General features: G+C 47.0%; 1 protein-coding gene across 1 annotated transcript in view; it reads left to right on the forward strand.

Moving 5' to 3' along the window:
• The window catches only part of POLR3E (RNA polymerase III subunit E), a 1,464,556-nt gene that overhangs the window by 243,071 nt on the left and 1,204,197 nt on the right, over positions 1 to 17,288 (forward strand). The window contains exon 5 of the mRNA XM_069645613.1: positions 6,092 to 6,207. Within this exon, the coding sequence (XP_069501714.1) occupies positions 6,092 to 6,207 (116 nt within the window). The remainder of the gene's footprint in view (positions 1 to 6,091; positions 6,208 to 17,288) is intronic.

A 17,288-nucleotide genomic window follows, 5' to 3' on the forward strand; every position in this document is an offset into this window, starting at 1 on the left:
GGTGGAGGCAGCAGCTACACTCCAGTCGAAGTTGGCCTCTACATACTCCACTGCAGCGTTGCAGATCCTTTCCAAAGAGGACAAGCTTCTTGCCACCATTGGGGGGAAAAAGGGTTTTTCCAATTCGGCTCTTAAGCTGAGTTAGGCGGCTAATACTGAGCGTATCCTGGAGGCTGCTAGTGCCAAACTGTGGAATGAGCTTGCTGAGTTTCAGGAATGTATTCCTCCTGATAGGCTCGAAGACTTGAAGGGCGGCTTATCCGATGCCAGAGTTCTGGCACAGGATCTACTTGAGGCTGCGGCCCATCATGTAGACACTTCCACTCGAGGCCTTATGGTCGGAGTAGACATCTCCCTCCAAGCGTGGCTGCATGCTACAAAGTTTTTGAAGGAAGTTCAGGGCAAGGTGCTTGATCTCCCCTTTGAGGGTAAAGAACTGTTCCACTCCTCCACAAATGAGGAACTCGCAAAAACCAAGGCAAGCACCCAAACTGCCAAGTCATTGTCAGTCCTTGCAAAAACCCCAGCAAAGGCACGCTATACTCAGGAGGTCGGGGTCTCAAACAAGGTGCTTCTCTGGTTTCAGAGTCTTTCAGGAGCGATGTGCGTGCCGCACGGAGGCTCCCACTGGTGGCCCTCGCTGTAAACGGCAAAGGCAAGGTGGCCAGTTTTTCTCTGTCAACAGCCTCCTCCTCCTCAGCAATGGGTGGTCTCCCCACCGATAAAACAAAGGATCTTTTCCATTGTTCACACAAGACTCCGGTGCGACGACAAATTTTGTTTTATCTGGAGGTGTGGCAGAAACTTCTTGACCTCGGAGCAGTGGAACCTGTTGCATTGTGGGAGCAAGGGGAGGGATATTACTCCTGTCTGTTTACAATTCCCAAACCCGACCAGGCTGGCTTGCGCACTATCCTCTACCTCCAAGTTTAAGCTCTTTCTATCCAAAAAGAAATTCAAGCTGATTGCACCCTGCCAGATAATGTCCTCTCTCCGCAAGGGCGATTGGCCCAGCGTGGTAGACCTTCAGGATGCCTAATTGCATATTAGCCCACATTGAAAGTATCTTTGGGTCTCTGTGGGAACAGAACACTTCCAGTATCATGTGCTTCCATTTGGTCTCAGCGCAGTGTGTCTTTATGATGATGATGGCGGTCATCGCAGCATTCCTCAGACTGCAGAGAGTTCATGTATATCCATCCTTGGACGATTGGCTCATGCGCAGGCCTTGCCCACAGGCCGCTACGGCCAATCATCAGTCACTCCTTCAGCTCCTGTTCCATCTTGGGCTGTCGGTGAACTGGCAGAAATCGAGGACGGTTGCTCGAGACCTGATCTTTCTGGGTTTCTGTTGGGATGCCGTTAGTACTAGAGTGTACCTGATGGAGAAAAAGATTACAAACCTTTCAGCCACGTGCCAACTCTTCCTACAGTGCTCCCACATGTCAGCCTGTTGGTTCCAGACTCCTGGGCCTCATGGGGTCTTGCGAGTTAGCTCTACCTCTTGCATGCCGTAAAATGAGGCACACTCCGCTTGCTCTTCGGAGCTGCTGGTCCCAGGCTACGGATCCGGATTCCAAGAAGATTCCAGTTCCATCCTGCATGACAGCGGATCTTCAATGGTGGTCATCGGCCACCAACCTTTCAGTGGGGACCTCCTTCCATGAGCCCTGCCCACAAGCAACGGTTACTACAGACTTCTCCCTTCTGGGGTGGGGAGCGATTTTGCGTCACATCGAGGTGTACGATTTGTGGACTCCTCAGGACAGGCGGTTCCATATCAATTACCTGGCGCTCCTGGCAGTTTTTCTGGCGCTCAAGGCTTTTCAACCCTCTATCACCAACAGTGTGGTATGAATTTGCACAGACAGTTCTGTCGCGATGTTCTACATCAACAAACAGGAGGGCACCAAGTCTTCCCCCTTTGGTGGACCTTGCTATCCAAAATCGGAATTGGGCTATTCAACACAATGTCTGGCTTCAAGCTGTGCACGTTCCAGGTCACATCAATGTGGCTGCAGACTCCCTCAGCCGCCAATCTGCAGCAAGTTAAGAGTGGGAGATGAACACCGGTATACTCACCAAGATCTTCCAGCAATGTGATTCTCCAGCGGTGGACCTCTTTGCGACCTAATCCTACCGGAAACTTCCTCTTTATGCTTCCAGGGACGGTCTAGGAGTGTTTTCCCTGGGGACGTTCTCGAAATCCATCTGGGGGAGCATGAAAGCTTATGCTTTTCCTCCTTTGCTGCTGATTCATCGGTCGCTCTGGAAACTCAGGAGTGTATCAAACTGCTCTCTCCTCTTCATAGCTCCTTGGTGGCCAGCCAGGTTCTGGTTTTCGGAACTACAGAACCTGTTGTGTGCTCCCCGATCAGGTTGCCGCAGATTCCCGACCTCCTTCACCAGAGCAATCACCAGTTGTGGCACCCCTGTCCAAAATCATTCAGCTTGGCGGCCTGGTGCCCGAGTTCCGATTAGCGCAGTTCAACCTCTCCGAGGACAACATTCGTATAATTCAATCAGCAGAAAAAAGCCTTCTATGAGAGCTCAATACAGGAGCAAGTGGCTCCTCTTTTGTCATTGGTGTCTAGCCAACAAGCTTGATCCCAAACGGGCTTCTGTTGACTGTGTCTTGTCTTTTATATCTGACCTCGTAGCCTCCGGCATTCATGTCTTATCATGCAGGACGTACTTATCTGCCACTGCGGCTTATCTGTCTACAGACAGTTACTCTTTTTCACTGACGAACAGAGTCATCAAGAGCCATTTTGCAGGTCTTCATGTTTTCCTGTCGGTTTGTGCCCCTCATCCCAAATGGTATCTGAATGTGGTCCTCACTACTTTGTCATAAGCCTTTTGAACCCATGGCCACTACCGAGCTCAAATACCTTTCTTGGAAGGTGGCCTTTTTCATTGCGGTGGCATCTGCAAGACGAATAAGCGAGCTTCAAGCTCTCTGTGGAACATCAGTTCCTAACTTTCCACAAGGATAAGGTTGTGCTTCGCACTTACCCTTCTTTCCTTCCCAAAGTGGTTTCTGAATTCCATTTAAACCAGTCAATATCTTTACTGGTCTTCTCGAACCTGCTCTCCGATGCAGAGAGGGTTTTACACAATCTAGATGCCGGGCGGGCTCTGAAGGTCTACCTTGACAGAACAAGCAAACTTAGAATTTCTTCACAACGTTAACGTTTGGTGACCTGAAAGGGAAACCAGCCTTGAAAGCGTCCATCTCTCGTTGGATAGCTTCATGTATTTCCGAGGCCTACAAATTTCAAGGCCTTCAGCACCCAAAGGCCATTCATGCACATCTGGTCCGTGGCAAAGCGGCTGCAGTTGCCTTCCCAAAATACGTCCCTTGGGAGTCCATAGACAAGGCTGCTACGTGGGCTTCCCCATTGGCTTTTTGCAGACATTACTGTCTTGACCTGAGCTCCCGGGCTGATGCCCAATTCGGCCAGGCAGTTCTTAAAAATGTATTTCAATAAGGGATTTCCCATCCACCCATAGTTGAGTTTAGGAATCTCCCACAAGTATGGAGGAAAGGGGACTGGATGTAAGAGTATGACATAGTCACTCCGCATAGTGACTAACTTACTCCTAGTCCATAGTCCCCTTTCCTCCATAATCCCGCCCTACGTTCCCCACCCCCTAATAAGTATCTTCTATTGTCGCTAAATGGTCCTGAACCTGGCGATAGAGAAGGACAGAAGGGCGATGCGCATGACGGAGCTCAGTAAGGCGGGGCTACGGTCACGTGCGGTGGCCCTGCGTAAATATAAAAGGACAAACAGTTAATTTATTGATGCTTGAAAAGTGCTCCGGTCCTGTCCCAGTGGATGGGATGTCCCACAAGTATGGAAAAAAGGGGACTATGCACTACGAGTAAGGTAGTCACTGCGGTGAGTAACTTTGTCATTCTTTGGGCACTGATTTGTTGGTACCACTAATGCAAACATTTCTGTGGGGATGCGTGGGTGGAAGCCAGCTTTTGTGTGTATTGATTACTTATTTTTATCAGCAGCATTTTTACTCCCTGTTTATTATGATGCATTTTTCTGGTTTGGGACAATGTGTTTTCAGAGATGAGCCTCTCTAATCCATAGGGGTGGTTACAGTAATAAAATCCAAGTAACCCACATTTCAGGCTGCACGTGTAGACTGCTGATAAAAACAATGTGTAGATTTGTTTCCAAAGCCCAGTAATACATACTTACTGGCAGGCTTCGGAGCCCAACTAGGGGGGGAACTACAGACCAGAAGCAACTGGCCAGACAGTACCTTTAACATAAACATCCTGGATTTGAGGGCAGTTATTTTGGCTCTTCCCAATCCTGAAGTCTAGCATGTTGTGGATGTTGAAGATCATTTCCATAACCGTTTTGTAGTGTGCTGTAAAATCTTCCCATGATTTGAGGAATGGGGTAAGGAATGTTAGAGCAAGTGTACAAAAAAGGTAGCAGGCGCCCCTCTAGAAAGAACAGGGCATGATAACATAACATGATCTGTGGTTTTTTTCCCACTTTGAGAGTCTGCGGCCATCGCTTTTTGCTCATTGTACTTTTCACAAAAGAGCAATATTCATTTGCAGATCAGTCTTTGTCCCACCCACAAGGGCAGTCCAGCATCGAAATGCCAGGCAAACCTCCTTTGGACAAGAGTACCAACAGCAACCCCAGACACGTGTTTCAGCCTTGTTGGGCCTCATCAGTGAGGTGGAGCTCTGCCTCTCTGAGCACAGTGATCAAGAGGTCCACGTCTGGGTTGCCCCAGGGGTGACCAACCCCAAGTTTCTTGCAAAAATACAAAAAGTTAGCAGGCGCCCCTCTCTAGAAAGAACATGGCATGATAGACTGTTCTGTCTTTTTTCCTACGTTTAGAGTACGCAGTCATTGCTCACAGTACTTTTCACAAACAAGGAATAGCCATTTGCAGATCAGTCTTTATCCCACCCACAAGGGAGGTCCAGCACCTTTTTGATATGTTAGAGCAAGTACAAGTTACTCAGCACAGTGTATCTTATTTGTAGTTCAGCTCTGTATCTCCAGAGAACTCATCAACCCAGCTCTGTTTTGATGTGCGTGTGTATCGAAGTAGGGTGTATGAGGGAGTTTTTGGAAATGCGAGGGGGAGTCTGAGCAATTGAGGAGGGGCCACCTATATGGTGGAATACAATTCTTAATTATTTAGTTGCTGAGGAAAAATATGCTCTGCTCCTTGTCCGAGACTCTCTGACAACATGTGAGCCTGGAGGAAGAGCACTGAGGGGGTCGGAGCACATGTTACTAATTCTCTTGTGGTTAGATTTGCAGTTTGAAATGCAACATGTTAATGCTGTGCTCAGGGCATACTGACAAGTGTGTAAAGCTGCACTGGTGCATAGATGTATCATTTACTCTTCAAAACTGACAGAATAAAACAAGCGACGGTTATTCCATCCCTGGAAAGACCACCTCACTGCCTAGTAACACTTGTGTACATGCGCGTTATAAATATCAAATCATATCCTGTCATATCCTATCATACCCTGTAACAGGGTCTAGTTAAAATGAGTCTAGAACGGTCACTACCCACTGCACCCAAGAAGAACCAGGAGGAAATGTTAGGAATTTACAAAAATGCATTTGTTCCTAAATACATTTACATTATTTAGGGGCCAATCAAACAGGAGACATTAGGGAAAGGAGACCTGACCGGTTACCATGTGTGTTGCTACAAATCAATTATTTCAAGCATGTTCAGAAAAAAACATAAAACCAATTAAAAGAAATCGGGACTCTGTTCTTCATAAGTTAGTAAATAATGTGCACATTTGCAAGCAAGTAATATCTAGCTGAAATCCATCAGATGGTTAAATAACTTGTTTATAGGAAACTAAAAACTAAAGATCACTGCATGCCAAGTAGAAACTGGTTGTATGCTGTCATTTATCAAAATAGTCTGTAGTCCAGGCTACTCTTCATTTTGATTTAAACCTATAATGTCTAGTGGTTAAAAGGGGGCATTCATTCTGGCTGGCACAGTGTTTATGCATAAGCTCTTTAGTCAGACCATTCTAATTGGTTTTAATCTCATAAATGCTATTCAGGTTGAATTGGAAATGGCCATCGACACAGTGAGTCCCAATTATTGCCGCAGCAAAGGTGAACAAATTGCTCTCAACGTAGATGGAACTTGTGGAGACGAATCCAGCACCTACACATCGTAAGTTTAGTTTGTGTCTTTATCAAATTTGCAATAAATGATCTGGAATTGCCTCTGGTGCAGAACTCTGCCTCCAGGGATTTTCTTGTGTAAACTTGAATTAGGATTGCATGCCAATAATGTATAGTCAGGAAAGCGTTGAACTTTAAAAAAAAAAAAAGTTAGATTTATTTTTAACTTGGCTTTCTAAATGCTCCTTTTGGTTGCAGTCCTTCATTTTAATGGAGGCAGACTAAGAGTGATTGATGAATGGTAAATCATTTTGGATTTTTGTGGTTGCCTATTAAAACAATGTTTGGTTCGTTGTATTATGACATATTGTTGCACAGATCTGATGTGATAAGTTATTTTTATACGCATGGCATACAGGATAGTTGCATTACAATTGTATGAATGTGATGGTTGTAAGTGACATAGTGTGCGACAGTTCTATTGGATGGGTTGGAGTTTATACATCTGGGAATAAAAAAAATGTTGGTCACATGGTTGAAAAACATACTTGTGAAGGTTATACATGTCAAATTGGTAGGTGGCACCAGGGAGAAGCAGAGAAAGGAAAGAGATAAGTTACGCTAGTGTTCAGGATATGGGTACCGGGCCATGTGTGACCATGGCTGGTTGATTGCTTGTATGTGTGGTTCCTTACTGTGTGTGTTATGCGCAAGAGTGCTGTTTAAGTATTGAGCTCTTGAGTAAGGGCTCTTGTTGAGTAACGTGTGGTGTGAACATATAGGATATAGAGTTGGGTACTATTGAGGTCACACTGGTAGTGTCATAAGATTAGACGTTGCAGGTCTCTAGACAATAGTGCTGGGTAATTATCTGCATGGTTTGAGGCATGCTCGAAAAGGCCTGGCCTGGTGCGGCCAGGTTATGCCGCTGGTTTGATGGGTGTCCTAACTGAGTATGGTGCTGGTAGACAGTCGGGTACACTAAGCACAGATGCATGCAGAGTCCCAATTAGAGGGGGATGTCTTGGGGTATGCCGTGTGTGGCAGGTGGGCATGGAAGCTGGATAGCCGAGTTGGGAGTGTGTGACTAAGGAGCCAATAGATTCTTGCAGATTCTTGGTCATGGCCTTGGATAAGGGCTGTGTAGAAGTGGGTGGTGGCGGGCGGGGGTGGTGTTAGTGCCCCAGCCCCACCCTGGAGAGATTCTACATAAGGGATTGGTCCGGTGCAAGTGGGGCGCTAGGTAGAGCGTGTGGTCACACATTCAGCATGTTGCAATTCAAGGGGCTGGTCTTGTTTGGAGAACATGTTTGGCCTGGTAGGCTGAGATACAGGCATACAGAATTGCACTTTTGTATAGCAAGGAGCTCCTGTTAAACTGAAGATGTGTCTAGGCCCTGTTCGAAATGCGTGTGGTGCAGAGCAAGTGTGAGCGGTGCTGGGCTAGAGCTTGTGCGGGCTGGGAGTGGTCTGGAAATTGACAATTATTACAGTAATGCATGGCAAAGTGCCTGATCAATATGGCAGATGGCCAGACTATAACGCAAGTTGGAGTGGGGAATAATAAGTAAAAAATAGCCTAAGGGGCCTCTGCCCAAAGATGGGCTGTCACAGCAATCTTTCGATGCGAGCTGCCATCTTTTGTCTGGGGTTTAAATGCAAGTTTGGGTTATCACGTGATTGGCCTTTGGGAAGTGCAAGTGCACATCCGGTTCAGATTGTAGCTTCCTGCTGAAGCAATGGAGCGCAGCACTTGGGTCTTGTGAGTGATCTAAGATTGGGCAGTACATTTGTAAGGTAGCTGGGTGAACCTCAAAGTGATCATGACTGGAGTCCAAACGAGGGATACATGGAGCATTTCGGTAACGGACAAGAGTAAATTGTTGGTTTTTAAAGCTGAGGTTGGCCCCTCGAATAACGCAGGCAGAGTTTGCCATATGAAATGGTGAAATGGAGCGCCACCGGTTGTGGTGATGGTTGTCTAGGCATGATGTGCCTCATTTACAAGGAATGAGAATAGTCATTTAAGGTGCATGGGATGGTAACCTTACTATGACCGATTTGGAGGTGCTGCACGTGTGGTGCTGGTCCAGAGTACCAATGGCATTGGTTTGTGACCAATAGTCTCGATGCTAGGGCTGGCAGGGTATACCTGTTTGTGGTAAACAGTTGTGTAATGCACATGGGGTTTTGTGTAAGGCATTGGATATGCACTAAAAGGCAATGAGAGGGGAGAAGAAGTGTTCAGAGGTAAGGGGTGCATATCCCGTGCTGATGGGTGGGGGGAGGGGCTGTACCCAGGTGACACAGAAATGTGTCCAGGAGGAGATGGTAGTTGGGGTGTCTGTGAAACAAGGGGAGTATAAATGTGTGTTAGCCGGTGCATAAGAGTGCCAAGGTGTGGGTCCACAGCCTACAGATATACAGATATGCTGCTGTGGGGATTCAGACATAGGGATTGAAAATGGGGTCGGTATGCAGGGGTATTGGAGCGATAACAGGAAGGATAAATCATATTTCAGTTCATAATCAGTATTTAAAACTTTGCTAACACATCTATATTTGCAAATTAGTCTTGCTTCTCTTTGGCGAAGTCTGAGCTCACGGCCCCCTCTTCTTGTGTTAGATTTGACCCCAGTTCTCCTTTAAGGAACTAACAGAGTGCGATTTATAACCTAATAAAAAACATGAAACCTACCACGTGTATATTCTCAAAGATTTGTTACTATCGTGGATTACTAAAATAATCAATCTTTCCTTTGCTAATGTTCTGTTTGCTAAATGCCTGAAGGAGGCCTGGATTACACCACTTCTTAAAGATAATTTGGGCCCTGCTATTCCAGCAAATTATAGGCCTATAACAAACGTGCCATTCTTGACAGGGTTGCTTACAGCCAATTTTATGATTTTATTGAATCCCGTAAGGTACTTGGAGGAAGACAATTTGGGTTTGAAATGAAACATGGAACAGAGACTGCCTTATTGGATTTAAATTCGAATATTGCCAATATTGTTGACAAAGGCCATATGGCAGTGCTGATGCTCTTAGACTTATCTGCCGCCTTCGACCCGGTAGACTATGGTCTATTGGTCAAAAGGTTAAACCAAAACAGGAAGATTTTCCAATGAGGCCACACTAGGGATTAAATCCTTCTTGGGCCTATGACTTGCTAGAGTGGACCATGGAGGATTGCCGAGCCATGGCTTTGTCTCTTATGTGTGTTGTCCCTCAGGGATCATGTTTGTCCCCTTGATTGTTAAATATTTATATTAAATCTTTGTGTGATCGTCTGAATAGTGTCCTACACCAACTATGCAGATGACGCACAGATTTTATTTGAGCTCTCAGGGGGCTGCATACAGGATTCAAGTACCAACAATGAAATCTATGCATCCATCCATGCATCCATCCAGTCTTGAATGGCGCTAAACTGTGTAGCGCTTAATGATGAGAACACTTGGCTGCTTATTGTTGGAACAGGTTCCAGATTAAAGAAGGTAGATTCTCTTTATAATCCATTCATAATTGCTAGTTGCGCTATTCCAGTTGCCCAGCAGGAAAATGCACTTGGATTTTATCTGGATTCACAGCTCCTGTTCAACAAGCATGTGGCGTACATTAGCTCTTCTTGTTCCTATTCATCCCTACTGCTTTGGCCGATTCGCCCCTACCTGTCAGAAAAAGGCTTTAGTGACTTCCGCTACCATTAATGCGAAGGTAGACTATTGTAACAGTCTTCTGATGGGTACTTCTTTGACAAACATCAAAACATTGCAAGTGATTCAAAATGAGTGAGTTCGTGCAGTCTGTGGTCTGGGGAAACTGAGGTTTGGCAAATATGACATTGGCTCTCAGTGCAGCATAAGGCCCTCGCCCTTGTCTATAAACGCCTCTCGGGAATTGCCCCATGTTATCTTTCAGAACGGGTTAATGTCCCCATAGACGAGCTCTTTGCTCCAACAAAGATAATCTGTTACTTCAACCTCGGTTTACCCTTAAAAGAAGAAAAAGAAATATGGAGCAGCCTGCTTTGGTGTTTTGGCGGATCAGTATGGAATGTGCTTCCGGCTCCTTGGAAGACAAGCTCTTGTCTTCTTCAATTGAAGAAGTGTCTGACGACCACCTTATGTGATAATAGATCATCTGGTTATTTTTGTGTCCTTTCTACCACCCTCATCTTTGTTTTATTTGATGGGAGCATACCGTGTGCGCTCTGAGGCCTACGGGTATGTAGCGCAATGTAAATAATTGAATAGAATGGTGGACAGAGGATGGGATTTAGTATTGATTTTGTTAGACCTTTCAGCAAACGTTGACACGGTCAACCACCCCACTATCCTTGGCCGACTTTATGTATTAGAGATAAAGCTCTAGCCTAGCTGCAATCCTTTTTGGACAGTTTGTTCAAAAGTGGTGGCCAGACCCTCTTTTGAATTGGCTCAAATCAGTCAACTGTGGGGGTCCCTCGAGGGTCATTCCTCAGCCCTCTTCATTAAATACCTGAAGCCTCTAGTCGATTTAATTTCGTAAGGTCTGTTCTACATGTATGCCGCCGATAACCAGATTGTTCTCCAGCTGTATATGGAAAATGTCAAACTTTGGATGAATAATAATAGCCTCAAGTGCAATGCATCTAAAACTGAGGATTTGCTCTGCAGATCAGCTAGACTTTCCCACTAGCAATGGGAATTGGAAAGTTTTTACCTACATCCAGTCTTTGCATCGGTTTGTTAATGTTAAAGGACATTTGTACCGCGCACTATCACCACCAGAGTGGTCCCCTGGCGGCTCTGAAAAAAGGGAGGGAAGGCGAGTTAGTGGGAGAAAGCAGGAAAAGTGCAAAAGAGTGGTGATGTGCTGTTGGCGGCCTCAGCCCGGTGGGGTCCATTGGCTGGGCCTGGGGTGTTTGCGGCCGGTAGTCGTGTACTGGTGTGGAAGTCTGTGTGTTTTTGTTGTGTTGCAATGTAATGAGTTTTGTGCGGTTTGTTGTGCTGTAGGTTTGTGGTTGTGTTTGGTTTGGAGTTTGAGAGGTGTGTGCAGAGGGGAGAAATTGTTAGTGGAATTGGTTATTGGCATCTGTATCCTGAATTGAGGCACTGGGCTTATGTAGTCTCTCCTGATGCGCCACTGATCTGATCTGGGCCCATCTTGTATTCAATGTCCCTTTCGCATCTGTCCCCCACCTCACCAGCCTCCCTCACAACTCCACCTGTCCTCTCTTCCTACTCCTGTGGCCAGAGCACCTGCCAATGTCCACCATTAGCTAGTGTGGTGATTGTCAGTATTTTGACAATTCAATTGACACCTGGTAACTGGTGGCAACTAAGTGGGGGGATGAGGTTGTTGGTAGGATTGTCTGGAGTAGTTGACTCTGCCTCCATGGGTGTCACCTGTGTTTCAGTCTATCTGGTGTCATCCGTCCCGGTACTGCGGGAGCTTCCCTGTCAGTTCTGGGACTGCCCGTGTCCTTTCCAGTTTAGTCATCTTTTTTCTCTGGTCGGTTTTCAGTTTGAGTCTGTGGTCTTGAAGAGCCAGGTTTTTAGTAATGTTCTGAATTTGTGGTGCTCTTCTGTGTTTCTTATCTCTTTTGGGATGTTGTTCCAGGTTTTTGCGGCTAAGTGGTAGAAGGAGGTGCATCCAAGTTTTTTCTTAAGGTATGGTTTTAGTTCCAGGCAGACTTCGTTGCTGTATCGGAGGGGCCTCTTTGGTTTGTAGACTGGTATTTGCTTTTGACAGTATTCTGCTCCTTGCCCTCTGATTGCCCTGTGCGTTATGCACATGGTTTCTAAGGTGATGCAATGTTTTACTGGGAGCCAGTTTAGTGTTTTTAGGGCCGGATTGATGTGGTCTCTTCTGGATAGTTTGAGGAGTAGTCTGGCTGCCGAATTTTGGATTTGTTGTAGTTTCTTCAGGAGTTATTCTGGTATTCCGAGGTAGAGACTGTTTGCATAGTCGATTCTTGACGTGATGAGGGCGACGATAGTGAGTTTTGTGCCTGAAGGAGAGGAAAGGTAGGATTCATCTTGCCGTGTAGAGGAGGAAGAAACATTTCTTCACTGTTACGTTTATGGCACTTAGTTCAGCCTACAGTCCAAATATTAGCACCCATTTTCGTTTGGCACGATGGGGCTTCAGAGTTTCGGTCCGAACCGCTTATACGTAGGACACACTGCCAGAACACTTGACACTCCTCGCTGACCATTGTGAGACATGTGTGGTATCGTGAGAGACACAGACTCGGATATTTGTTTCAACACCTTTATTTCCTAAAGTTCCCGGGTTGGTGTAATGCCCAACTGGCCCTAACACTAAAAGGATGGTTCCCTCAACTGATGTTTCTAAGGGCCGTCGAAGCCCAAAATAAAAATCTGTCTACATATATGCTTGCCCTCACTCTTTGACAAAAATGTGTTAGGAAGTCTGAGTTCAATCGAAAGGGACTGGTCCTAGGACCTTCGTCATAGTTCAAACAATGTCAATGTCTTTAATGCCCTGGGGTTCCCTTCCCCAAGCTTCAATTCCTTCAGTAACACAAAATAATCCAGATTCCACTTTGATAGGCCTCTTAGGGTTCCCTTGCCCAAGCTTAGGCCTCATCCAAGTTCAAAAACAAATCAAGTTCTTGAGCTTCTCAGGATTCCCTTCCCCCAGCTTAGGCCACCTTCAAGTTCAAACACAAGGTCAGCTCTTGGGCCTCTCATGGTTCCCTTCACCAAGCTCACGCCCCTCTTGAGTTTCAAACACAAGTTCAATTTGGCAGGATTTACCTTTCATATACAGTTCTTTCAAAGGGTAGCATCGGAGACTTTCGAAAACGCTAGGTTCTTTGCTCCTCCTAAGCGCAACCACTCCAAGCTTTAACCCCTCTTTTACTTCCTGCTCTTTCACTTAACCTTTTGTCTTCAGGGGCTTTCTGCACCCCTTCTTGTTCCCCTCTGTTTTCTTGACTTCTTTCTCATGCCCACTGGCACCTTTCTTTCCTTCTCCTGCACACTTGCACCTTCCTCTCCTTCTTTTGTCCACTGACACATTTAACTTCCTCCATGAACACTTGCACCTTCTTTGTCCTTCTTGTGCCCCAGGCACTTGCTCCAGCGTTCCCATGCACCTTTTTTACTCATCTGTGCACACTGGCACCTTCGTTCTTGCTTTCCCGAGCACACTTGCACACTTTCCACTCTGTTGGGTCGCTTGCACCCTTCCCTCAGTTTGTGTCGCTCGTGCCCTCTGTAATACAGTTCTTTCACTTCTCCCTCCGTCTCTTCCACGAGACTCACTCAAGCAGAGTGTTGACAAGTGGTCCCTTCTGGTTGTACGGGCCTGAGGTCAGGGTCTCACCACCTGCCCCTACACCCTCGGAGGCCGACACATGTCCCAAGGGAACGAGCAATGTTCCGACCGCTAACAGCAGCCTGCAGGATACTTCGCTACGGCTCTTTAGCCACGCTGCAGCCCCTCAGGAACACCGGGCCAGCGTCTCTGCATACCATTTTCCTCTTAACAGTTGCTACTGCTGATTTCTGCTCTTTGGCTCCTCTGGTCTAAACAATGTCCCCAGCTCGCTCATTCACCTGTGCAGAACCACACCTTTTTATAGTTTGAAAAACGGTCAAGTGGAATCAGGTGTCAGTGATAATTAGTAAATACCTGACTGCCTGGCTCTACCAATGGGACAATTAACGTTGTTCTACAGTCGGTTTCCTTTATAATCCACATGTTATTCTTATGGGAAATCTTTACTACTCCCGGTTGCCTCTTTCTCGTCCCAGTATTTTTTGGAAATCGGGAGGGGAGATGGAATGGGTGTGGAGATATCCCATGAAAGCTGAGGAAAAGGGTTTTGAGGTGGGATGGGAAAAGGGGAATACCATGCCTCACCCTCGCATGTTCTCCTCCCAATTCACTGTGAAACCACCACTCAGGTTATCCTCCTTCTCTTTTCCACCCACAGGGTCGGGATGCAAAAGCGATGGCCTTTCCCTGGCCTCCTGACTAGAGAATCCCAGGGAAGTAGGTGGGTTAACACCATCGGGTTTCTCACACCATTCTCTGTTGAGACATTTTAGTTTGATAATTCATTTGATCTTTTGCTTTTATTCGGTTCGAGGTCTGGATTCTCAGTGCCAAAATGCCTCCTGGGGTGACAGTGTGCTTTATACATCACTTTAATGTGACAAAAAGGCTAGTGAGCTATCAGTAAGCCAATATTGATTTCTGAACTAGCACCAATGCAGAGGGGTCGATTTAGAAGACCTCAAGTTGAGGGAGGTTAATGGAAAGATGAGCTACAGTGATTTGCAGCAGTCGTGTGTGGGTTGGTTGTGCAGGTTGTCCAGGGAGTAGTCGAGAAGAGGGAGTCAAGTTTGAGACATTGGGCAGTTGGGATTTTAGGAAGGTTCAAGACTGCCATGAGGATTCTAGAAGCCTCGGTGGGTAGGTAGTAAAGAAGTATGATATGTTATTTATAACGTGCTTAATACCCAGAGGTTTGTAAGCGCTGACCCGGGGATCGAACTTGTGTTGCTTCGTGTCCTCTTGCTTCCAAGGCGAGCATGTTGCCGCTGAGCTATCCTCCTGAGACTTTAACTCGCGTAACAAGTTGAGGGGCCAGTAGGCTTGTTGGTGAGGAGAGTGGTTGGGTGATCAGGGTGCCTCCTACCCACCCGTTAGGCGCTGCAACTGGGCCTTTCCCACCTCCTTCCCTGCCACTTACCTCAGTCTCCACAGGTCTCTTCCCACCTCCTTCCCAGCTTGTGCACAACCAATACTACCAACTTCCTGCCTGCCGCCTACCCACCCTCCAAGCGCTGCAACTGGGCCTTCCCACCTCTTTACTAGCCTGGTCCCTACCACTCCTCTTACCCTGCCTCTGTTCTAGTGCGCCCTTTCTCTCTGCCACCTCCCATACAGTCTGCAGCTGAACATCTTCCAACCTCCTTCCCAACCTGTTCCAATCCACTTCTCGCTGCCTGCTCTTAATCTTGCTTACCCTGACTATCTGCTTGCTACCTACCAAACAGAGTACCATACAGAGTAGCAATCTGTGTACCAATCTGACCCTCCTTTCTCTCCTATACCAGCTCTGTCTTTACTAAGAGCTGCTACATTGGTCCCTGTTCTCGCCATCATAACTCTCAACAGCAACGGACCAACATAGCTCCTCGTATCACTGATTCCTCTGTTATGCGATCTGCCAAATCTCTTATTCAGCACCCTCTCTTCCCGCCCCCTTCTTTCACTCTTACCATCTTCCCTTCTTCCTCCTACTCTCCTTTTCCCTCCTTATGCCCAATCCCCTCTTTAATACCCTTCCCCACTCCTTCTGTTACACACCTACCATCTCTCACCGTCCCAATCTTCTTTGCCCCTCCCTCCCCCCACTGCTCATCATTCCAGCACCATGAACATGGCGCTCTGGAATGCCAGATCCATCTGCAACAAGACTGCAGCAGTTCTAGACATATTCTTTCGTCTCAGCCTTCATTTCCTATGTCTAACTGAAACCTGGATCCCCCCCATAACACTTCTGTCCCAGCTTCGCTAACTACCTCCTCCTCCTCCTTCTCTCATATCTCACACTACTGGCCATGGCGGAGTTATTGGTCTCCTCTACCACCCCAAATACCTTTCCTCTTCCTCCTCACCACCTCGTCCTTCTTTCCCTTCCTTCGACTTTCTTTACAAATCTTTCTCCTCTCCTCACCCCATTTCCTTTCTAATCATCTATCTTCCCCCTGGCCCTCTTTCTTCCTTCTATGAAGATCTTGAGCACCTTCTCTCGCTTCTCTCCCTCCCCCTCTCCTCTAACTGTTCTTGGTGACTTTAATCGTCACCTCCCTTCTCCTCTTCATTCAACACCCCTCTTCTCCATCCTTAACTCCTACCTCCTTTCCTCCCTTCCTTCTTCCCCCACTCATTCCTCTGGCTCCACTCTAGACCTCCTCTTCAACTCCTCCTACCCCTCTTCCCCAGTCTCTACTCTTCCTGTCTATCTCTCCGATCATGCCTTACTCTCCTTCTCCCTTACTCCCTCTCCACATTCCACTTCTACTAAGCCCTCTCCTCCCATCTTCTCTCAGTGTGACTTTCGCAACTTTGATCCTTCCCTCTTTATTGACACTTGATCTTCATCTCTCCCCTCTCTCCAAGACTTCTCTTCATTGTCAGCCAACAATGCTCTATCCACTCTTTCCTCTTCTATTTCCTCTTCCCTTGATGAACTCTACCCCCTGTCTTTCTTCGTCCAACTCGGAAACCCTCTCAACCGTGGCTCGCTCCTCCTTCTCCAACGTTTGGAGCGACTCTGACTCAAATCTCCTTCGCTTTCCAACCAAACCTCATATTTCTCTTACCACGCTCTCTTTGACTCTTGTCTTGCCTCGGCTAAACGCTCCTACTACTTTAACCTTCTCCACTCCAGGCCTCCCACCCTTGCCGTATCTTCCAAGCTCTCTCTCGACTTCTCTCCCCCCTACCCCTGATCCCTCCTCCTCTTCTACACTTTCTCCCACTGACTTCGCTAGCTTCTTCTCCTCCAAGATCCTGACCCTTAGGCAAAAAATCAACTGCTCCTCTGATTTCCCCTCTTCTCTTCTCCCCTCCCTCGTCCTGCAAGTCCTCCTTCTCACCTATCTCCCCCTGTGAAGTCTCCACCCTCCTCTCCAAAGCCCACCCCACGTCTGCCCCAACCGACCCTCTCCCATCCCTTCTTATCCCTAAGATCTACCCTCTTCTTATTCCCTACCTTACTTCCTTCTTCAACATCTGTCTTTCCTCAGCCTCCTTTCCCTCTGCTTTTAAGCACGCCACGAGCATCCCATTTTGAACAAACCTTCTACTGATCCCCTTCTCACCTCTAACTTCCGCCCTATCTCTCGTCTTCCATTCCCCTCTAAGCTTCTCAAGCGCCTCGCCTACTCTCAGCTCTCATCCTTTGTCTCCAATCTCTCTCTCTCTTACCCCCCCTCCCAATCTGGCTTCCATCCTAAACACTCTCTTGAAACTGCTCCTACCTACATCCTTAATTCCCTCCTCTCTGCTCGACACTCTAAGCAATCCTCTATCCTTATTCTCCTTGACCTCTCTGCTGCATTCGAGACTGTCGATCATCCCCTTCTTCTCCACACTTT

The sequence above is a fragment of the Ambystoma mexicanum genome, chromosome 2p (genome assembly GCF_040938575.1).
Source record: "Ambystoma mexicanum isolate Mex_15411 chromosome 2p, UKY_AmexF1_1, whole genome shotgun sequence".
Lineage (NCBI taxonomy): Eukaryota > Metazoa > Chordata > Amphibia > Caudata > Ambystomatidae > Ambystoma > Ambystoma mexicanum.